Raw genomic sequence first — 24,849 nt, forward strand, 5'->3', positions numbered from 1 at the left:
AAGATGATGGTTGTGTCCATGAGGTTGTACTTTAAAAGGAATTTGGGTACCAAGGTCACTGAAAAAAGAAAAAAAACCACCACTTTGGGACAAATACTGTGATGTATGTTCTTTGATCGGCATGCACTGTGTGTGTCTTTTTGCATGTATGAGTGTGTGTGTGTGTGTGCCTACGCATGTGCACCGGGCTTGTTTGAAGTGGTGGTTCTGGTACATTTCAAAGGCGAGGCTCTGATGAGAATTCTTCAGAACAGCAGGGGGAGGGGAGGGGGTTATAGCCAGGAGGGGTGGGGTTTAAACGCTGATTGGCATTCATAGCAGAGAGGCTGGAGTGCTGCTAAAAAAGAAATTAGGCTTTAACTAAGCTGCACCATTCAGCTGTTTAACTAAGCTGCTGCACCGTTCAGCTGTTTGAAATTCTGTCTTCTCAGGCCTTCTATTAATAAATGCATAATTGATTAGGGGGAGCATACGTGCCTGAACACACTTCCTACTGACACAAACACACATGCTCATCCACCTACATACTCACATACATGGACCCTACTCCTGTCCTACAGTACTCTTTTTGATTCTTAATTCTACCCTGTTCCATATCTTGTCCTTGCAAAAGTCTTACTTTTTGATTCTTTTTCTTACTTTAAGTTTTCTTTTCTCCATTAACTGTCTCACTCTGGCTCATTGTCCCACTGTCTCTCTGTCTCCTGCCCTGACCCTCCCACCTCGTCAATCTCTCTTTTTCTTTGGCTCTGTCGTCTGCCCTCAGGTAGAGTATAATTCCTACTTTCCCAGGGGAGTCATGAATGGACGCCCTCTACTCAAATGCTTATCAGTAACCTTTGAGTGCTTGCTCTCTTTGACTTCTGAGCGGCACACCCGATGGGCACAAACTCACAAACAGACACACACACATATACACACCGGGAGGTCTAACTTTGCGTGGACATTTTGCACCAGTGAAGTGGTATTTTCCTGAGGCACTGTGGGATTTTTTTTTTCTTCACCTGTGCCTGTTTGATATTTTGGTGAGTTTAAGCACAATCAGGGTAGTTTTTCTGGTAATCCAGCGGTTTAGTTTTGGTAGTGCAGTTTTTATTTAAAAAATCTCTTATTTAAGTTTCGTTAAATCAATTTGAGGTTATGGATGACCTTATTTTTCTTATTCTTAACAAATCGCATGAATAGATCAAATCAGCAGTGTTTCCTCTCATTTGACATTACTTAAATAATTTCCTGGCATGTTTCTGTCTCCCAACCCTAAACCACACGGTACACACATAAATTATATCTTTACGAGAAGGGCTGATGTGTATAAAGTTATGTTTTTAAAAAGTGTTACATTTCTCAAAGCAACTGTAAATTTTAACAAATGCTACTCAAACAGAGATAGTGTATGGTGTATATTGTATGCAGGGCATTGTTTTCAGCAAGTGTTTTCAGCAGCAGAACAGTGTATGTTGGATTGACTCAAAATAAACTCCAGTGCCCATGTTTGTAATAAACATGTCACAGGAACATATGCAGTATGGTGACTCACTGTTTTTAATAGTTATGGACAACAATAGGTGTCTGTGCTGGATAAGCAAGCTGTATTACGCTTTGGTAACACAGCCAGTAAAGTTAGTTGTGTTCTTTTTATTTGTTGATAATAAGAAAATTATAGAATGTCCAGTTTTGTTGCTTCACCTGGTGGATGCCCTGTAGATCATTGTGATTCAAAATGAAGGAGTGCATCACTACGCACAAAAGACTTGCTCCCTCCCAAGACGAAGTATGTCCAAACTTCAATTTAAGCAGCATTTGGGCTGTTGTGTATTTGAACTTGTGACTCTCCAGCTCCGATACTAGAACATTAGTTTTCTCTCAGGAGTAGCAAGTTTGGAGTCTATGCTCCATTACCAAGCTGTCTGTAAAACACTGTGGGGAAAACATTGCTTTTAAAGGGGATAAGAGATGCCCATGTGATTACCCATGATTGTAACCAACCCCAAATGTACTGATAATGTATGATAATGGATGCATCTTAATCCAAATCTATTTCGGGGTGGGCCCCAGGTATGCTGTGCACCTGCTGTCAGAAAGTATGCTGCCACTCTCTCTACGCACTACACATTTAACTATTGTTGGCACACTGCACTTTGATGGAAATTATTTCCTTATTTATCTTCATCATTAGTTCTTGCATAGTTTCTGTGCAATTTGCTGGCTCTCTCCTGTTTCACTAATTATAAAACTGTCATCTCCATATTTAATTAACTGTACTTAGTGGGCCATTCATATGATGGCCCTGACAGCTCAATGCATCGCAACTTAACACATACAAACCGACAAAACATAAACAAAGTTGAAAAAACATCCTCACCACTAGAGAACCAAACAATCCAGCCATGTACACAAATGCCACCACCAAATAGTGCACATACATTGATAACACTCCCATATACAGATAAACTGAATGTATATAAAACACAACAAAATACAGGAATGAAGCAAAGACATTAAAAGAATGTTTCCAGAAGACATTAAAATTGATTGTTGAGTTGTTGAGACAGAGATATGCTCGTTGCTGCCATGGTGACTCATCAAGTTGATAATAATCCATCTGTGTTGAATAATTATTATAAAATTATTTTTAACATTAAACAAACTGATTGCATGGTTCAGCTGTTATATCTGCTTTTAAACCAGTGTTGTTTCTGTAGCCTATTAGGTTGGGACTTTTGAATTTGCAGTGTGTTTTTGTATTTGGTGTTTTTTCACTTTGCAGCATTTCTTCTAATCTCTGCACAGGTGTTGTTAAATTGGTAAAGGCTTTTTCTCATTTTTTGCGTGTTTTGCCTATTTGAATATATGTTTTAATGTTGCATTGAATTGAGTTCTCAGGGCCACTGCACATACAGATCAGTCTCAGATTTTACTACAATACCAGAAAGTCTCTGCTGTATTTCTGATAATCAGAATTCCCTGCAAGTAATTACAGATCAAGTACTCCATGCACCATTTTTTGAAAAAAATAAAGCTTATACTGTCCTTCATATGCCTGACCAAATCTCTTTGGTTCTTAAGGTCACATTATTAAAAATAAAAAAAAGTTTGTTATCATTTTATTCAGCCAGATTGCAGGATGATGCGTTTTAGTATTCTCCTCTCACAATCCATCTGTTTCTGATGAGAAATTTCTTTCTTCTTTCCACTCATTCCTCATTCATCTTCCTTTATCTTCGTCCCCATCTTCTTCCCCACCTCTCCTCCCGTTCCAGATGAGCCAGGCCAGTTGAAGATCTACCTTCCTAAGAAGCTGCTGGAGTGTCTGCCAAAATGTTCCTCTCTGCCCAAGGAGCGCCATCGCTGGAACACAAACGAGGTGAGAATGAGACGCTCTCAAGAGGGGAATATCTGTGACAGTGAGATGAAATCATTGTTTTTTTGCTGGTGACTCACATCTAGCTAATGTCACATGGAGAGATGAAGATGAGGTAAACACAATGGTGGCTTTTCATTATGGGACCCTAAAACTGTGACACCAGGAAATAAAAAAACTGAGCTCCGAGCCAAAATCTCACTGGCTGTGCATTCAATTTGGCATGTTGCTGTCTATTTTGCTTTGTAATCCAAACAACTCTGGGGAGGAATCAGGCGCTCCTGGGTCTAAAACTGTGAGACTTGGAGCCTAAGAAACGCGGCTACAGATTGAATGTTTTCATTGCTGTGTGTTACTGGGTTCAAAAAAACATGGTCAGTAGGATAAAGATTGTTATCTGAACCTAACATTGTTGCTATGCAACCACAGAAATGTGTGGCACATTTCTGCTCATAGTTGCTTATTTCTGCCTTGTGTTATGTGTGAAAATGATGCTCTACTTACAGTGTATAATGTTGTCCTCCCAAACCAAAAAAAACATAAAGAGCTGTCTGTTCATTATAAACAAAAGCACTGAAATGCATTCTGAGGATTTAATCATGAAAGTAATTTAAAGGGTTTTTTTTTTCACTTTACACTTTACTAACCACATTGAAGAATTTTTAGCATGCTCTGACTGTTGAAGGTTTCACAGAAGCACGTGGCTACTGCTCATTATTATAGGACTGAGGTTGTTCTCCTCTGGGCCAAAATTAGCATCATATTTGCAGCATAAACAATAGATAACTTAAATTCTGCTGCTGGCTAAGTGGTACAATTTAAAATGGGACCGAATTAGGTTGGGACAGCTCTTTATTAAGGGCTGAAGATAACCCTGAGCTTAATATTTTGGGTGTGAAAAGCTTTTCAGAGTTGCATGTTGTTCCAGACTTAAGCTGTTAGCTTAGGGAAGTGTTTGATGGGTGGAAATGGATGCAGGCATTTATCGTCAATAGCTCTTGTTTATGCATTGCACAGCTCTCCACTGGTGGTTTGCTCCATCCATTGTGATGTGGTTGGCCTCTGCTGAGACATTTTCTCTGTGTGCAGGCTGTGCACTCCATTATGGATGTGTGTTTGTGTGTTTGTGTTATTGATTACCAAGTCCAGCATTATTATGCAATGCAAAGCTGATTTGGCCTGTGGTTTTTCTCTCAGGAAAGTCATTACATTTTTCATGCAATTCATCTCAATGAAGGTTATACCGGGTGTTAAGCACGATGCCTGCCGAACAGTGTGCTCACATGAATAGTCAGTGTGTGTGTGCATGCGTGCGTGTGTGTGTGTGTGTGTGTGTGTGTGTGTGTGTGTGTGTGTGTGTGTGTGTGTGTGTAGAACAACATGACCGCTGCTGGTTAGGGATTTTCCACACATCAGCCTAACCAATTGTATACAAGGTGCTGGAACTAGACAAGTGCACCTTGTTGCCGCCACTTCTTCTGCTCTTTCTCTCTCTTTTTCCCAATCACCATCTAGTCCTCTCTATTTTTATCTTTCATTTCCTCTCCCCCCTTTTTCTCCATGGCTCTGTCTCTCTCCCTCTGATGAGAAGGTACAGACGCAGTTCAGGGGGAGGTTGGGTGTCCCTCAGTGGATTCCTTCAAAGCATCTTCTACCCAGGCATAAGGTTTCCTGCATACTTAAACAATTCATTGTGTCTGCTGTTCCTCTTGCTTGGTACTTTCATAGGGGGGGCCTTGTGCATGCTTGCTGTGCATGTGGTGCATGTATGTATTTCAGTTTGTGTATGTGCTTCGTGTGTGAGTGCGTCTGCCAAGGATATGCACAGCTCCAGATTATTGCGATCGATTATCTTATAGCTGCTGCAACAAAAGTATTGATTTTTCTGTGTTTGTTGATTTTTATCTGTCTGTGTTGCAGACATTGCAAGATGTATAGTGGTTTTCATCAGCAGCATATTGAAATCATCATTGTTAATCAAATTGTGTACATGTGTGGCATGTGTTGACACAATTTTATATGTGGGATCTGTCAGGTGTAAACTCAGATTTGAAGCTTTCAGTTTATTTATATTGTCACATGCTCTAAATGTGTATGTGTTAAATTAAAATATAACACTGATAGATGTTGCTCATGAAGTGTGGTTTCCACTTACACATAAGGAAATCAAGAATTATGTTACTTTAAATTTTAGTTGTTGGATTTTTTACTGCAGTACAACTGTTCCTCCTGAGTTTGTGTGTTTGTGTGTGTGTGTGTGTGTGTGTGTGTGTGTGTGAATAATAAGAGGGAGTGTGAGAGATAAAGAGATTAGCCGTCTGTGTTTGGATGCCTCTGAAGTCAAACCCAGTCTTTACGAGTCTTCATCTGTTATGTACTTATTCTCACCTGCATTTTTTTTCCTTTGGCATGCATATGACTGCAAATGGTGTGGTAATCTTTTTGTGTGTGTGTGTGTGTGTGTGTGTGCCTGTATTTGTGTGTGCAGGCATTTGTTTCCTTGAACATGTGCATGATTGCATATGATCTTCTGATCTCTCTTTTGTCACACGTGGCTGCCTGCCAACATGAGCACTGAGCTGCGACCCCATACATTTTTACTGCATCCACTCTTCCTCCTCTCTGTCCTTTCCCTTCTTTCTCTTCTTCCCTCTCTCTCCTTTGTATATCTACTGATGTGTGAAATTATTCTGGGATGGAGGGATGGATTCCTCCCTTAAGGGCTGAGCAGAGGCGTGAGCCTTTTGTTCAATAATAGATTGGGGGTGTATGTGTATCTGTCCATGGTAATAGACTATAGACTAGTTTTAGATAACAAACCACACTCAGGTGGGCAGACTGATGGTATAGTAAGGAAAGAAGGCTATCAAAGTTTTTTAAATGTACACAAAGAGAAACTTTAGAAACTTGTCCTGGGACTATGGCTCATGAAAAGATATGATTACTCTTGTGGGGACCCTTGGCATCCTCATATTTTAAGAAAAGTTAAAAAACAAATAAATTCCCTTTTGAAAGATTAATTTCAGACTGCAAAATGTATACACACAATGTGCATGTAATTGTGTGATCTAATGTGCATTTTAAAGTCTTCTACTTCACTGCAGCCCCCCTTCCTTTCCACTATGATTCCAGTGATGCAACTGTCAAACGGGTTGGTACAGACTTCAGTACATCACACAGATGACAACAGTCTGTGTCACAGTGTTTCTGCATGTTAGTCTGCTCCACATTACTCAACTATATGCAACAAAAGGAAGTGTGAGAAAAGGCAATGTTTTGATATTAAAATAATATATGAAACATGTAGCATTTCAATGTCGAACTCCATTCTTTTCAAATAGTGATATATTCAAAGCTATATAGTGTGATGGCAGCTATTTGACAGTTCACACACGCTCATGTCTTGTCTGTGGCACTGCATGAAGCTAACATGATTGCCTGAATTAGAAAGCAGGTCAAAAAGCATATACATTTTAGACCACTGGCCCATCTGCCTTCTGTATGTGTCTGTGTGTGTCTGTGTTTGTGTGCACGTGAGCATGCGTTCATCAAGGGTAGGTGTTGCTATGGTAACAGATTTTGTGTGCGTGTGTGTGTATTCCCGCTAATGGTATGATCGATTTTGGATATGTGACACAAACGCCATTCATGAGTACATCAAAGGCGATAAGTGAGACGTGACATCTCCAGTACATCTACTTGCCAAGCCAAAACATGTCTGACAGGGAAAAAATGGTGAAGGACAAAAGCTCTCAATCTCCAGTAAAAATGTCAGGAACCTACTCACGCTCACCTGTGTATCTGTGGCATCTCGGCTTGTCTGAGCACCAGTTTCTAGCTCAAACAAAGCTTTGTGTGCATGTGTCTATGTCTGTGAGGGTGTGCATTATTAATTTATTATTCATGTCATTATTGTTGTTTGTGAGCCATTAGATAGATACATTGAATTAAATATGTATGCATTCTATTACTACATTTCTTCCTAGAGAATATTTCCCATTTTGACCCTGTAGGTAAAACATGAAGAAGGAAAAGTGTCTGGAAAAGAAGTCACCAAGGAGGGATGACATTAAATATCAGTTACAGGACTGCATGAAAAAAGTACTATGGATCCATTATGGAAACCCAGAGTGATGCAGTTGCAGGCCATTTATACTGCGGTGAAGGGTGCCCTTGATTTATGACTTTGATGTGTGAATTGCTAATGTCCAACTCACACTGGCATGAGGCCGGGACAGGATGGCTGTGTCTGGACAAAGACAGAAGTAACGTACCTTTGCAAACTTACAGAAAGTTTCATTTTTAAATGAAATGGGTGTGCCATTTATGCATACGTTGGCTAACATGTTCATCAGTGTGGGTGTGTGTCTGTGTGTGTGTGAGTGTGTCCCAGAGCCTGCCTACAGCTGTAACCTCTCCATTTGACATTGAGTTCATTGACGTTTACCAGAGTAAAGCATGGTTTAATGGGGGGGGGGGCACAGAAGCCAACACACACTCATGTTAGCACATGTGTGTATACATACAGACAGGCACACACACAGAGTACCAGAGGGGTGTTTCACAGCTTCTTGTGTTTGATTCCTATTCTTTTATTTTTAATCATTCCTCTGTCTTTTGGGTTGAGAAATATTTTATGTTTGGAGAGCGCCAAGTTATAATCACTAATTAGTCCTCCAGGCTCTCTCTCTCCCTCCCTTTCTCTTTTTCTCCTCCTCTTTGTCTATCTCTCCATCTCTCTCTGAGCCAAGCATAGCCCAATTAACACCCGACGTCATTTTGTGTCTGTTGCGACTTTTATTTCCTCTCAATCTCCAGACATCCATACTGTTCTTCTGACCAAAGTTGCAATATGAACCAAACACACAGCAATGCAAATAATTAATTTGGTTCATTTTATTCATAAAACTAATATCCTTGTTGACATGTAATTATGCAGCAATTTTTTATTTGCAAATGTGACTCTGCATGGTAAATTGGACATGTGCTAAAATGTCGCATAGATTGTTGGGATCAGTATTTCAGCGAGTTTCAGTCATGCACATATTTTGGCACGCACAAGTTCACAAGGAGCTGGGATTAACCAGGTTTTACAGGTCTAGTCAGGGAAAGCCAGGTGTCTGAGGTAGGAGTTAGTGTTGTCTCTCCTCTCCTACCCTCCCTTTCTCTCCTCTCCTCTCCTCTCCTCTCCTCTCCTCTCCTCTCCTCTCCTCTTCTCCTACCCAACTGGAAGCCCCATATTTTCCTCCTGTTCTATTTTCTCCTTGTCGCACAGACCTACTATTTATCTTGCCCACTATAATTTGACACAAAATATTGTTAACTGGAGACACAAAAATATATTAAACAGTAGGAATGTGTGACTGTGTGGGTATGGTGTGTGAGTGTGCCTGAGCTTGTTTGAGTGTTCTTGCATTTGTGTGTCTCTGAGTGTGTCTTTGCGTTTTAACTTCTTGTTAGATTTCAAGCCCAAGCAAAAAGAACTGAATGACCAGCAGTGTCTGCTGTAATAAGGAGCCAGGCTGTGCAGTGGAGACAATACTTTTTGTATCCTTAAATGTCCCCACACAGAACCTCTGTAATATCTGACTCCCGTGTAAATTAGATTTAATTCATTGGAGACAGATAAACCATTAAAATGTGTATGTGTGTGCATGTGCGCACACACGCAGATGGTCCTTGTATTCCCATTTTGAGAACTTGTACTGTATGTGTAGAGCTTTGTCTTGATAACTCTATAACTTTATTTAACTTTGATAACTTTCCACTCCTCAGACTTTTCAAGGCCTTTAGGAGTCAAATGTATTTTACAGCAGCACAAGGCAGTTTTGCATGTTTACATCCCCTAATAACAGCGAGATGTCAACAAAGCAGCACCCTGTAAATCAGACACCACAGGTTCTGGAAATCTATTTCATTTAGGTTTTTTATTTTGTGTCTCTATTTTATTTATTTCTTACGTATTTATATTTGGAACAGCCTTTAAAAGAAATATATCTGGATGAGGATTTCTGAGGTCAATATATATTTAATACTCTCTGCTCCTGTTTTGTCAAGATAGGTTTCAGTGTTTTTTTTCATACTGCAGTTTCTTATCTACAGATCACACACACAAGTAGCTCAATCCTGATGTCCACTTTTTATGCATAATTTTGCTGTTTATAGCATAATGTTAATTTAGATTTTTTCTCACTACATATTTATAGAGATTATGGTTATGGCTTGCTTATGTTTAGTGCAACAAAATATTGATGTTAGAGAAACCGAAATTTGCACAAATATTTGGAATGTTTTCCAGTGAGTACACACTTGTGTTTTCCATGCAAAGTAGCCCCTTTAAATTTTCCACGCAGCACATCTTCCCTTGTAGCTAATCCAGGCAGTTAAGACATGTAAACATTTGTTCAAGATGCAAAAATGAAGTTGACAGTAAAATGAGCAAACCCAAATATTCAGCACTAAAGCAATCAAACTTTTCACACTTTTTGGCAAAGGTGCAGCCAAGTGCATCAGACCACATTTGTTTGAGCTTGTTAAGGTTGTTTTGAGGTCAGATTGTCAGTTTGGTTGATGTGATATCAAATGGATCTGAATGTGCTGACCTCAGAAGATTCAGCACACTAATGGCCACTTGCAAGCTGTAGCTCTGTTCTTAATTATAACTGGTAAGACTATGTGGTAGTCAAATTGCATTGTAAGTGCAAAATCAATGTTATTTATTGCTGAGCAAAATCACAAATTATATATCAAATGTCAACTTACTTTGGTGGTTGCAGAACACTATAATGTCTTTTCACTTATTATCAATTTACTGCTTTGATTTGATAATGGAGATATGTATGTGGGGAATAGTAAACATTAATATTTAGCTGTAAATGTGAATTATCAACCACAGAGCTGGTTATTGTTTAACATGCACTAGTAACATTTCTTAAGGTAAATTCTTTATGTCTCTGTTTCCATGTTAATGAGTTGAGTAGTCATATTACTGTGTGGCTCTCCTGCTGTGTTTACTGCACTCTGTGAACAGTGTTCATCAACCTGTTTGGGACCTCATGGAGTTTTGTTTCAGTAAGCTGTTTGAAAACACAAGAGTTTAAAATAGTTTAATTTTGAAGCAAACATGTTGTGTATATCCGCATTTTTATATTAGCACTTTCAGTCTGGGTTATGATATCTGAACAATTGCACTCAGGAGACACCAATATGTGTCCAGAGTTTTTTTCTTCTCAAACTGCAGTTTTATCTAGCATCATGTATTTTTCCATCTCCCACTGTCTCTGTCTTCCTCTTCCTCCTGCTCCCTCCACCATCCTGCTGATGTATGAAATGTCTACTCTCATATGGAGTGTGTTTGTAAAAGTCACGGTAATCAAATTCCACTGATTCCTGGGGGATTACACAAGGTGGCATTTTTGTGTGTGTGTGTGTGTGTGTGTGTGTTCTGTCTCTTTGCATATACAGTATTAGTTGTGTATTGTAATGTCGCTGTGCCATTAGTCTAAGCATCTAATACAGCATTAGTCTAATACAGCATCCATCATCTTGTACTCTAAGGAGGCAACTATATAAGGGATATTGATGCTGCATTTGCATACTGACAGTGCATATATTTAATTGTTTAAATGTATAGTATAAAGAGGTGGGTGGAGGGGATGATAAACACTTAATATGTAAGAGAAAGCATCTCACTTCTCTTTTGCATCTGGCCAAATGACAGAGATTGAGAATAGTGTTTATTCATTCCTTGTTGCACTGACAGCGAAAGTTTTTGCTGATATTATTGTAGTCTTCAAAATTTTTCTCTTATGCTTCGAGCAAAATCATTCCATCCCAAAAATTTGATTTATTATCCAGTGAAAGTGTTAGCTCAGTACTTCAGGAAAAACATGGCAACAGCAAAATTTCCCAGCCCAGAAACAGGTAATAGTTAATGTTAAGTCTAACTGTGTAATTGCCTCTTGTTGGCAGCATATATATGTATATATACTGGCAGCATGTTTATATATATATTCTGCCAGTTAATCTTAATATTGTCCAATACACAACACCAGCATCACTTTCTCTGTGAAACTCTAAGCTCCAGTCTCTGTATGCTCTGAGGTATCATTGCATGTTATACTAGAAAGCCACAGTCCATTACAGTTCATATGAGGTGGAACGTTACCAGGACAGCCTGGCAGGCAATGAATGATGTCTGTCTCCTCCTCAATCTCTAAAAGTGCATTAAATGAGAGCAATTATTAAATGGCTTTGCCAGAAATATATGCAACGAAAACAACTAGATTTAAGGAAAGAAAATGTCTCCCACAGGACATGATAGTTTCCACAGGCAACCGAAAGATAAATGGATATTGCTGCTGTAAAACTGTAAAACTGTTGGTTATATTGCTAATCTTCCCAGTTATTTATTTATATACATATATCTTACATTATGTAGAAGTTTAAAGATAGCAAACATACTTTGGCGCCCACTGCATGAGTCAACAGTACTTGAAGAGAGGATGATGACACTGGGCTCTACCTTGTACAGTGATGACGCACTGTAAATATAGCCTACTGTGAAGAGGAGCCCCTTTAGATCTGTCGATACACTAGAAACTATTATTGGCATAAGATGTGTTCAACAAATATTACCAATTACTGCATGCTGCTGTTCATGTATATTCTTAGCTATGGATGAGTTCAGCCTGGCCCTTATGCAGTGGTTTTAGCCAAGTGAAAGTAAATTTCAAATCAGACTTAGCTACATCAAGCTGAATTCAAAATGAAAGAAATCCATACTTTTTACCAGACGATGTAAAAAATTAAGACACTGCCCAAATTCTGCTGACTCCTGATTTGTAGTTATGACAAGAAAAGGAAGAAACCCTTTCTTTCAAAAATGGTGTATCTCACCAAATAAGAAAATAGCATCATTCCTGTATAGCTGCACTGAAATTGAATTCTGTAGGGAAGGTGTTAAATGCTTCTTTATTCTGGTGTTGTTTAATTGTGAGTAATGAATTGTAGTTAGCCAAGTCAAAGTCTATTGCTCGTGTGTGTTAGCTTTTAAAAATTGTGATTTCTGAGCAAGAGGTGATTTTTGCTTTTTTGTTCCTTGACTCCTTGAAGCAGAAGCTGACACTCATCAAAATTGGCAATGCACTGGGGACTCCTTTATTAAACCATGTGAAAGTTATATTACATTTTGCAATACCCTGAAAGAGTGTGTGCAGGGCCCATAGTAACAGTCTATTCAGGTCTACAGCCCAGGGCCTCATCCTAGGCAGAGACAGATCAAACAGCACAGCAGTGGAAGTCAGTCACCAGAGCAGGGTTGTTAACCTTTAATGTTTACTTTTGATTGTTCTAACGCCACCTGTCCGCCTCCTGATATGAATACTCCAGGTCAGATGTTGGTGGAAAAGAAATCCGATTTTGCAGACATTCTGCACATCTGTAAATTGATGTTTGTCTTTGGCAGTTTATTTTTGAGGCTTGAGGAGAGTTAAATATGCATGACTTCAACATGGGTGGTTCCAAGATTTTTTCCAAAACAACAAACAAATGACATGAAATCTTTATTTAGCAGAGACAAACAGAATTCTGAATTGATTTTTTTAGAGAGGACTCCACGTGAGCTCCAGCAGTTAACTAGATTTGTTTGTTTCTTCTGAAATGAAGCTACACTGATATTTACTGAGGGCACACATACTGCATAGATGCCCCCCCCTCCCAAACACACACACACACACACACACACACACACACACACACACACATACACACATGCACACACATATGCTCCCATCTCGAGTTGTTTGAGGAGGAGACAAACCTAAAGATCGCCACGGAGACCCATCTTTCAAATTTATTCATTAAACTCCCAAATGTTCCCCTTAACGAATGTAATTAGAATATGGTAATGAGAGAGGGCTGAACCAGGGAGTGTTATAATACGCTTAGCAGCACAGAGGGAGAGAAGTGGAGAGAGAGAGAGACAGAGACAGAGAGGCAAATAGAGGAAGGGAGTTAGAGGAGAGTGAAATAAAGAGACTGACTGACAGGGTGCCAATTTATGTCTTGTTGTAAACAAGTATTTATGCCAATGAGAGGTGGCACCCACTATTTCTTTTTTGTCTCTCACTAACTCTCTCACTCTCTTTCTGTGCCTCCTTCTATCTCGCTCTGGCTTTCTCTCTCTCCCTATCTAGTATACTGAACCTCCTCAGTAGCAATAACATCACCAATAGCAGTGCAGAGATGAGCCTCGGGGGGCAGAATGACTCACAGTGAGATGTGGCATCAGGGGTTAACGCAACCACTGGAGACTCCTTCATTGAGACACTCTCACCCCCACTCTCACTTTCTTAGTCTGCTCCACCTCCCACTGACAAAGACGCATTCATCATTAGAGATTTCATATATACATCTGTATGTGTGTATGTGTTCATGCACCATTTCCTGGTTAACTTTCTGAGAGTTTTTGAGGACTCTGACAGGCTTTGTCCAAGACACCCTAGCACAGTGGGGGTCCTGGCATTGTGTTTGACACCGCACACCTGTTGCTGCCTTTGATGTGTTCACCCCCCTGCTGAGAGAGAGGGGGCCGTCTCCTCAAATGCAAATACAAGACAGGAGGTAGAGGACAGGTAAGGTGTGCAACAGAGGCGAACTCTTAGAAAAATATGATTGATGTTCCCTCAGTGAATTGGGGCTGACTCTTCCTTGCCCCTCAGGTCTCTGGTAAAAAAAAAAGTTTGTGCTACTTCCCATATTGTCAGTGTGTGTGTGTGTGTGTTTATGTGTGTGTGTGTACCTTTACCATTTCGACTTCTATATATTGGCAAATGAAAGATAAGAGGTAAATGAGACAGAAAAAGAGAACTGTGTGACTTGAAGGGAGGAGAAAAGGGGGAAAAGTAAAGAGGTCAAATCAAAAGCAGTGGGAGTGAAGGAGAGGGGAGAATGACTATTTCATTATAAAGCCGTCACTCACATGGGTAGCAGCCAACACACTGACTCTTCTGAGACCAAGCCTCTGTGTGTGTTTGTATGTATACATTTCATGGCTGTGTATCCTACTATGCATTATTTTTGACATGGAAGGTGTTTCCTTGTGCATGTACTATATGTTTGACTGGGTGTGCGCTTGTATGTGCAAATGAATGTTGTGAGAGTTGCATTGTGACAGAGATGAATGTGTTGCACACGTCTCTTTCCCATCCAGGTGACAGAGACAGGTCCCTGTTGGAAATCAGACCTTGACCTCCAGTGAAAGGCCAGCACTAAATGTGTGTGTGTGTGAGTGTGAGTGTGTGTGTGTGTGTGTGTGTGTGTGTGTGTGTGTGTGTGTGTGTGTGTGTGTGTGTGTGTGCACCAACATGAGAAAGTCAGGACAAGTTTATCTTTTTTAAATTTTTTTTCACACAAGCCACTTTGTATATTAATAGATGGCCTATTTATATGCATGTGTGTACAACTCTTGTGCCTATGGACGTGCCTGTGTTTGTGTATGTGTGTGTGTGTGTGTTTCCCAGTGTGTGATGGGGTGTTTATATGATAAACATACGGCAAGCTTGAGAGGAATTCTGATCAGGGATTTTGCAACAGTTGTTATGGAAACAGCATTAAGCAGTTGTATTAGCCAGTGGAGGTAATATAAACGCTGTTGAAAGTAACACACAGTGGGGATTGAGGCAGTTTGGGAATATAATACAAACTACGCAGTATTGCTCTGGTTTACAATAGACTTGATGAAATGTTATTGTGTAACTAGAACAGAACAGAGTCATTCTTGTTGTAACTTATTGTCTGGCTCTCTTTCTTTTTAATTAGCTAGGTTTAGGAAACTAGTGCAAGCAAGACATCAGTGATCTGGCTTACAACTGGCTTTTGTGACCTTAAAGAATAACACAACCTGTATTCCGCTGTCTCTTTGTAGCATAATCTTAATTTTGGACTGTTCAGAACACAGGGCCCTAGTCCATGACATTGATGATTTTAGAGGTTGCTCAGGACTGTTTAAATATTGCACGCAGAGGTGCTGAGAGATCAGTCCTCTCACACTTCTGTCAACATCTGTTAATAATGACATTCCCACATGCACCTCTTTATGCTAATAGATTATTGATTCTTCTAGTTAAAATGAAGTTGTATGACAATATTGATTTAGTATAAAATTGTCATGGTTATACTTAATTTACATGATTTGCCTTTGAAGGAGTCGTGTTTTGGTAAATCAATAATCAATCAAATGTGAGGTTGAACAGATAACTAAAAACTAAAACAGTACTCTGGATTAAAATAAAAAACAACCTATAGGCTTTAAAAGCAATGAAATAATAAGAACTAGTGGCAATTTTGGATAGACTGACTATCAACATTAGACACTAACAGAATTGTTCTGGGAAGAAGAGAGCCAGTGGTGATGCTCAGGAACAAATTACAGCATCAGCAGGCCTCCCCTGGTAATGCTAATGCAGTCCTTTTCCCCATATATGTATACAAGACTTACCATGCTCCAGGAGAAAGGCCGTAATGGATTCTGTATTTGAAAAGGACACTTCAGTTTGCAACCACCCTGTACCGCCAAAATAAACTGTTATACGCCAAATGATTTCTGTGGTGAGAACCAGAGGCAGCTTTCATTTTAGGCACTTCGAATGGATGTGACAGTTCCAGTTTACAGACAACTCTGTTTTCCCCAGATCTCTGTCGGGGTGATGCTCATCATTAGACTTCAAATGTGCACACACAGAGTCTCCTCTCACACACACACACACACACACACACACACACACACAGACTAGCCTGTGGCCAGACCCTATAACAGAATCTCCCTGGGGAAAGCTCCTGGATAAGTCTGTTGCAGTGTAGGCGACCACCAAACCCCATCCCCTCCCTCCTATGGAAATCTCCCTGAGGCCTGTGAGTGTGTGTGAATATGTTTGCGTGTGCATATGTGTGTGTCTGTCTGTCTGCTTTTCTGTACATGCCACCAGTTTCTTGGAGGGAGATGGTCTCAGTGATACGTGAGTGGGAGGCTGATTTCCCCAACTGCATCGCTCCAATCTAACTTCCCACTCATGCTCTCTGCTTTGTTAGATATTTCTTAAGTAACTCTTGCTCTCTTTCTCACTTTCTGTCACACACAGCCAGGAATAGGTGTGTGTGTGTGTGTGTGTGTGTGTGTGTGTGTGCATTCAGCTGGGCCTATTGTAATGTATTATTATGTAGACTCACACAGACATGCAAAATGTCTGGGTTTCTAGAGTAGATCCCTAGAGAAAAATACTTGTCCCTGTCCCTGTGTCTGGCACCACAGCTAACACACACGCAGACATTCAGAGTATTCCTGAAGGGTCAGTGTGTCGCCAGGCATGCTCAAAGCGCTTCATCACTGGTTTCCATTGGGACAATAACTGTGACTTCCTGAGGATCGACCTTCACAATCTCACTTCTGTCACTCTTCATATGGGTGTGCGTGTGTGTGTGTGTATAGTGTGTGTGTGCTGGGTTTTAGAGTGAGCAGCAGTGTGTGTGTGTGTGTGTGTGTGTGTTTGTGTGGGTGTGTTTTAGAGTGTGTGTCAGGCTGCCGTTTCAGCTGACTCTTCTGTTTCTGACTTTTTAATGGCTCTTATGGGGCAGGCCTTTAATTGCAAGTCTCTCTCCCTCCTTCTTAATCCTCCCATCCTTCTGTCTCTCCCAGCCCCTCGTCTCCTCTCTCCTTCTCTCTCCTCCCGCCTCCCACTGGCTGACAGTCACTAGAGGAGCCCGAGTGCCTGGCCGGAGCTGTGGAGGCCGTATAGGATATTGACTTGCTGCGGAGTGGTTTGGGAGGAGGAGAGGTGGCTGCCTGTCACAGCTAATGAATAGATCCATAAATGAATGAGGCACTCCTTGTGTGTGTGTTTGCGTGTGTGTACAATTGCGCATGTGTGTCGTTGTGCCGTGCTATGACTCAAAATGTGCCTGTGTGTGTCCAACCTAAACTTGGCTCTAAGCAGTTTTATGTGTCTCAGACAGACAGACACTAACTGTGGCCAGCTTGATAGTGATAATTATTAAGGGTGTGATGACAGCGCACACACACATGCAAAAACACACATATAAATGCAGGATGAGGCAATGTGGGGGAGAGGGGGTTGGTACGTGAGCACCGAATGGAAGATACTAAAAAAAAAACAATCCAGTTAAGTGCCAGCACCCTCAAGCTGCTCTCTCTTTTCGTCTCTCCCTGCTTTGTCCCTCCATCTCATCTGATCGGTGTGTAGCTGGAGTGTTCTCATGCCAAACTGGGACAAATACCTAAACACACACACACATATACAGAGAAAGAGAGAGAGAAAGAGGAAGAGAGGAGGTCTGGAGAGGAGACTGTTGATCTGAGGGGGCAGATGAAGGAGTATTGGAGTGTTGATGTCTTCTTCACTATTGCTTTGTGCCACATTTCAAACACTGATTGCCTTAAGAGGACAATTTACATTTCATAGTCTTTTCACAACAAGTGGGTGAGATGGGAGTCAGAGATAGGGGGAGGGAGAATGATGTTTCAAGAAGGAAAGCCAGGGGTGAGAGAGTTCACTGAGCAAAGGGAAAAGGCTGTGTTGCATGAGCGGCTAAAAAGCAGGAGGTATAAACAATAGTTTCTTTTAGCGGCGTCTCTGTGTGTCTCCATCTGTGTGTGTGTGTGTGTGTGTGTGTGTGTGTGTGTGTGTGTGTGTATGGACGTTTTGTTTTGCCTCACTCTCGGTAGAATGCACCTGTATGATTTGAACTTTCTTTTTCCTTATTGGATTCATGTGAGTGTGGAAGAAGAATAGAAATAGTGAGGAGGGGAGCAGAGGGCTGAGGAGATGAAAAGAGAGCCGGAGGAATTAAGAATCAAGTTAGGAGCACCCTTTATCTGACGGGAAACTGTGAAACTGCAAAGTACAAGAAAACTTTTCCTATCAGCGCACTCCCTCAGCTAGTCTATGGGTCTGCACCTCCAGTGTGTGTGTGTTTATGTGGTATGTGTGTGTCCATATAGTAGATAGCTTTTTCTCCCCTGTGGAGGGAGACATCAGTGTGTTGGTAAGCGTGATTGGTTGTTGGCCCTGAGGGTCTGTCCTCTATATCTGTCTCCTGACTGGCTGCTCTGTGACCAATCAGGTGCCCAGACCTCACCGTGGCAATCAGATAGTGACATACTCTCTGTGGGCATCAGCGGGTCATCTTAAAATACCTGTTATGTTTTATCTCCCCGTAACACACACACAATCTCATGCACACACACTAAAATAACCTTTCCATCTTGTCTTTGTCTCTTTAGGAGATTGCTGCATATCTCATCACATTTGAGAAACATGATGAGTGGCTGACTACATCGCCAAAAACCAGGTGAGGAGAGTGCAGACAATGGTTTCCACACCTACACACACACATGCAAACACAGCATCACTTAACCAGCCAGTGACTCACATTGGTTTAATCCCAATGACCGAGTGTCAGCGTTTGATTAATACATTAGTGATGTACGTTGACTGTCTCTAAAGGGTCCTGCTGACGACCTACTCTACATGTAGAATACGCTCTAGAACATGGCTGGACTGTAAAGCACCTAGTCAGCTGGAAATAGAGTATTAATGAATGTAAATGCATTAGGATAAGTGATGTATAATTCAGACATAGGAGGTTGAGGGGGTGTTTAAGAGAAGGGGGAATATGTGTATATAAGATGGGTGTGAAAAGGCATTCACAAGGCAGAACTGAATATTCATCAATCTGAATGAACGATAGGTAGCTCTTTTCCTAGAATGGGGAGAGGTTATAGCCCAGGAAGGAAGGTAGAGAAAAGAAAGAGAAAATGAAAGCCTGAAGAAAAAGGGCAATATGAATTATTGATCAATCACTTTATTGACATTTACTTTAGTTAATACAGATGTAGGTATGATAAAAAAAGAGAGAAATAAAAAAGAAGAGAGAAAAAAGAGAAAGAAAAGAAGAAAGTAAAGTAAGTGAAGCAAGTGAAGCGGTCACCTCATGGCCCCATTTCTGATTACTGACACCGCTGAAAGCCCGAGGTAATGCCTCTGTGCTCCCATTGTGCGAGCTGAAGGACTCTTCTCAGGAGCAGCCTGAGGCCAGCAGCACAGTTTATGTTGTGGATGGATTTCTCATTGATTGGTTGTGCTGCCGTATAGCCTCAGCCTCCCAGCAACAACAGCAGCAGCAGTCATATTGGTGTTATTGAGCAGCAGTTAGATATAATCCCATTTACACATGACACAAGGCACGATTAGAACAGATTACACCTAATCCCATCAGATGGATAGAGCTCAGCTAACAGAGTCATTGATGTGCACACGTGGCTGTGCATGTATGTGTGTGCACTTGTATCCATATGTGTGCATGTGTTTGCACACTTGTGGCGACCAATATTAAGATAAGAATCAATGACCTTCATTTGTCCCCTTACTGAAATACCTCATCAGTTCAAAGTAATGACTGTTACCTCCTCTGTCCCTCTCCTCTTACTTTTCTCATCTACTCCTCCTTCTCTCCTCCCTTTACCGGACTCACTCACTCGCCCACTCTGTCTCTTTATCTTGCCGTCTTTTTTTTCCCACTCTCCTCCCCTTGCCTTCTCTGTTTTCGCTCTGCTACACTCTGGAACGGTGGAAAAGCTTTTTATATCCCACACATCACAGCCCAGTTACAATCAATAGCATTTATGTCTGCTTGAATCAGAGGGTTTTGCGAGGAACACGGGCACAGTCCATGTGCACGTACCTCCACACACACACACACACACACACACACACACACACACACACACACACACACACACACACACACACATATAAACATGCACATATTTCCCACACACACACACACACACACACACTCACACAAATCTGATCTCATCCATCTTCTCCATAACATAATTAGAATCAGCAGCTCTGAGATGACTCACACTGCTCAAGACAGAGACTAAACTCGGCTTTGATCCGACGGTGGGGGTCTCCACTTGAATAAAATAGTGGCAGGCTTACCCCAAAACAGAACATATTTGAGGTGTCAAAGAAAATCAGCTCAAAATAAATTCAATTTCACTACACACAGTTTTCTGAGCAAATTGCAATCATCTCAGTTCATATAGATGTGTCTACATCAAATTCTAGCACAGAGGAGGAGAGGCGAGGAGACAGACAATAAAAAAGCAGAAACAAAGGTTAGGGTAGGAGCAGAAGATGAGAAGATAAGAGTAAGTGTAAAGGAGAATGGAGGACTGAAGAAGCAGTAAAGAGAAAATGAAGAGGTAGTAGTATAAGAGGGATAAAGACTGGAGATTCAAGAAGAGGAGGGCAAAGAGAGCGGAGAAGTGGTGTGTAAATGTGTATGTGTGGTACACATGACTGTGTGTGTGAGAGAGAGCAGCTGTGAGTATGTGTTAGTTTATTGATTGTTAACGGGCCTGTTCTCTTTCTGTTGTCATGAGATAAGGCAAAGAAGCATTTTTCCTCCACCTACACACACACCGACCTGTCCTTAACGTTTTAGAAGTGTAATGATTGATTGCTGAGCAGTAGGTTTGACATTGAGCCCAAAGAACACACGGCAGTAGGTCCTGCCATCTCTGATATCACTACAGCATGTGTCTTTCTGCATATATGTCCCCTAGTGTGTGTCTCTGTGTTTGTGTGTGCGCATGCATGTTCATCCCACCAGGTGTAAAAAGAATGGGAGCTTAGAGGCCAGTGTTCCCACTGTGCTGATAAATCACACTACTAAAATATTAATATGTAGGATTGTGAGACTATGTAAGAGAGAGAGGATGGGGTACATGGGACCAGCTAACATGGCTGTGGGAAAGTAGCATTGACTGCACCATGTAAAGCAAGAAAATTGTTTTTTTTTTCTTGTTTCCATTATGAATCAGGAATTTTCACATTTCAGTTTTAAATTACAGCATGAAAATCGTATCTGGCTGTTTTTATTGATTAGAATTATTATTATTGTGTATAATTGACATAATGCAGAATTTTATGTGTCTGTCTCGCTAATTCTTTGTCCTGTTTTCCATCAGGCCTCAAAATGGCTCTATGATCCTCTACAACCGTAAGAAGGTGAAGTACAGGAAAGATGGATACTGCTGGAAGAAAAGGAAAGATGGGAAGACCACCCGAGAGGATCATATGAAGCTCAAAGTCCAGGGAGTAGAGGTGAGAGGCTGTGGCACCGATCTTGTTTCCTAGAGTGATTCACTGCCAATCTTGTCCTTAACCTGCTCTCTTTCATTTCGAGAAGAAACATTTGTGTAACACAGACGCACACACAAACATAGGTGCTGAGGCTACAGGCCAGTGTGTTACCTGAGAACGAGTGGTGCCCCTCTCTTCCCCTCCCTCTGCCTGTCCCTGTCTCCCTTCCCCTCTCTCTGTCTCTCTCTCTATTTCTGAAGGATAAGAGCATGTTTGGCATTAGGCCAGGAATGATGTCAATGCCTCCTTCAGCAGAACAGAGAGGGGTATTGATCCAGTCTCAAGGCAGTGTCTGTGTGTGAGTGTGTGTGTGCACGCACGCGTGTGTTTGAGTCACATCAGGCAGTTCAAAAATTGATTATTCAGCAGGAATATACTGTACCAAGAGGTGAGAGGAGTGAGCATGCATGTGTCAGAAACAGAAAAAATGAGGTAGAAGGGGGAGCAAAGGAGAGACAGTGAGGAGGCACGTGGATGTTTACAGAGAGCTCAATAGTTTTTAGATAAAGGATGAGCAGAAGACAGGTAAAAGACAAAGATGGTAAAGGCAATAATTGAGATCAAGTGTTCCCATCTGCATCTTTTTTATTCACGACCCCACACTCAAATTGACATTCATCTCACATGCATTTTTCTGCATTCAAGCATGAACACTCACATTCACACACAAAAGCAAGTTTTTCTCTTCCTGGTAGTTGCTCAGTAATTGTTTGTGTCACCTCTTCCCAGGACCCTTCAAGCAAGCAAGCAAGCAGCGTGTAGAGCAGGGGACGGGAATGAGGGAATGAGAAGAGGGAGGGAAGGAGGATGGGGAGAGGCAGGAAGCAGGAGAGAAAAACATAACCCTGGACGGAGAGCCTCCTCATATCGAATGGAAATATATGGAAATGCACTCTGCCGTTGGCAAAACACACTTTAGATAGAGGGTGGGCTACTTCTGAGAAGAGGCAAAATGGCGAGAAAATATAAGCATGCACAAGTGTGTGAGAAGGAAAACAGGATGAGTTTTAAGTGTTGATTATATTCAGCTTGATTGCAGATGATCTGTTTATGTGTCCAATAAAAACAACAAATCTGTCTGTGTGCCTGTATATGCTGGTGCGTTGGTGTGTGATTATTTTAGTGCATGTGAGAGAATGGCAGTAATGACCTTGAGAGAAGACTTTTCTGTCATCATTTCATTCTACCCTTGTCAAACACTACAAACATTTCATTAGGATGAGTATCGAACCTCAATATGTTTTGAGTATTGACCGGAATGAATATCAAAAAACTGGAATTTGGTTTTTAATTCTTTCTTTGCCTTGTGTCCATTTTCTTTGATCCCATATTTAATTTAACTAATAGTAATCTATTTTATTGAGACAGCACTCTTATACACTGAACACACTGATGTATTTGTAAAGTTTTCACTGATGCAAGACAAGTTGTGTAGCAAAACATTTTAATATGATTGAACTTAATTTACTGAAAAAACTTTTTGTGCTGATAGAGAAAATACAAAGTTCCTCCAAAGTATCACCATCAATATCAAAGCGCTATATAGCCACGCCAGCACTTCATACCACAGGAAATATTACAGACACTAGTTGTGATCATTTGCATGTCAGTTTCTATAATTATACATTTTGTCAGTATTCACACCTACACATGTATACACTGTTTTGTGTGTATGTGATCATTCTCTGCTGGACGAAGTCCATGCATAACTTCCCTTTTCATCCAATGTGACACTCTGCTTTCAATTTTTGTGCTTTCCTCAGTTTCTCCTCCCCATCTTTGTCCTCTTCGCTGTTACTGGTCTTTCCTGCAGTGTCTGTAAACTGACAACACCGAGTTTTTGTGAATTTCAAGCGGGTTTTATCTAGCCTTGCTGAGGCATCTATTGTGCAGTAATTGTCAATGTCAGATTTATGGTGTTGTAGAAACACATAGAGCATGTTTACAATTTAGTTTTAGTACCGCAATCAGTAGAGGGGGGGTATAAGTGGGTATAACCTAAGTTCTCCTCTCCTGTTGTCTCCTTTACTCTCCTCTCCTCCTTTTTCACTTTTGTGATGCTTCCTCCCTTTTGCGTTTTTGTTTACCCCTGCAATCTCCTCTCCTCCCCCCTGCTGTCCTCTCCTCTCCTCTCTCTAGTGTCTGTACGGCTGCTACGTCCACTCCTCCATCATCCCCACCTTCCATCGTAGATGCTATTGGCTGCTGCAGGTAAGCCCACGCCCCTGCGTGACCTTGCCTTTTCTCACACATTTATAGACATACAAAACAAGACTTTGACAGCATTTATGGGTTGGTGATAATTTTTTAGATAGTTGTCATTTATAGAAGAATTGTGATCATTGTATAACATTTATTCAAGCTGTGTTATTTTACTCCTCATCCCAAAAATGGACAACCTGAAAATATACAGTATAATTTCAGTTTTACGTAAAGTTTTATCTCTTAACCTGTCAATTATATTTTCAAAACACTAAGCTAAACCATAAACCAGCAATAAACATCCTCCTCTCTCAAATTAATGAGGCAAACTATACTGATGATGTTGCCACAAAGCTGGGCTCATAATAAAAGTTGATGTTGATTGGCTGAGTAGAGTATCCTGCCCACACACATTTAGATGCCTACAATATAGCTCCTGTACAACAATGCACAGTAGTAAAAGCATTTCTTTGCCAGGGGTTGCCTGCAACTTATCAAGCACATTGTGTTATATAACCCTGAGTTTCAATTCTTACAATGAGCATGAAGCACTAAGGCACTGCTCTCTATGTGGTCATCGCCTAGAAAACACCCTGGAGCTACAAACAACACACCAGATATTCACACAAACACACATGCACATAAAGATGTTGGAATCTGCTGCTTATGTGAAAGCCAGAGCAGCAAGTGTACACACACACACACACACACACACACACACACATATGCCTCTCTATTGGTCATGAAGGATATGGTCAGTATCATCAACTTTGTACTACAGGTTACATGATTAATCTTAAACATGTTGCATACATTTACACTGCTGCACTCTTCATTTATTAATATTAAATACCCAGAAAAGTTTATTTAAATTATGGAAATACATACATATTTATCCATTCTTCTCCAGAATTTCCTGCATAAATTGAATATGCTCTTTCCAAAAATAATTTCTATTTCAGCATACAAAAGTATTTAGGTCCCTGCAGTCTGAAATTATGAGGGGAAATTCTACTTGCTTTATCTGTAATGTGCCATTTTCAGGCCTTTGCACAG

At 40.8% G+C, this 24,849-nt stretch overlaps 1 protein-coding gene across 2 annotated transcripts in view; it reads left to right on the forward strand.

The window, feature by feature from the left end:
• Positions 1 to 24,849, forward strand: part of LOC113130426 (calmodulin-binding transcription activator 1-like) — a 46,680-nt gene that overhangs the window by 4,270 nt on the left and 17,561 nt on the right. For both annotated transcript variants that reach the window (XM_026307047.1, XM_026307048.1), the window contains exons 3-6: positions 3,261 to 3,364; positions 18,660 to 18,727; positions 21,417 to 21,552; positions 23,731 to 23,802. In XM_026307047.1, the coding sequence (XP_026162832.1) occupies positions 3,261 to 3,364; positions 18,660 to 18,727; positions 21,417 to 21,552; positions 23,731 to 23,802 (380 nt within the window). The remainder of the gene's footprint in view (positions 1 to 3,260; positions 3,365 to 18,659; positions 18,728 to 21,416; positions 21,553 to 23,730; positions 23,803 to 24,849) is intronic.

This window comes from Mastacembelus armatus, chromosome 5 (genome assembly GCF_900324485.2).
Source record: "Mastacembelus armatus chromosome 5, fMasArm1.2, whole genome shotgun sequence".
Classification (NCBI taxonomy): Eukaryota; Metazoa; Chordata; class Actinopteri; order Synbranchiformes; family Mastacembelidae; genus Mastacembelus; species Mastacembelus armatus.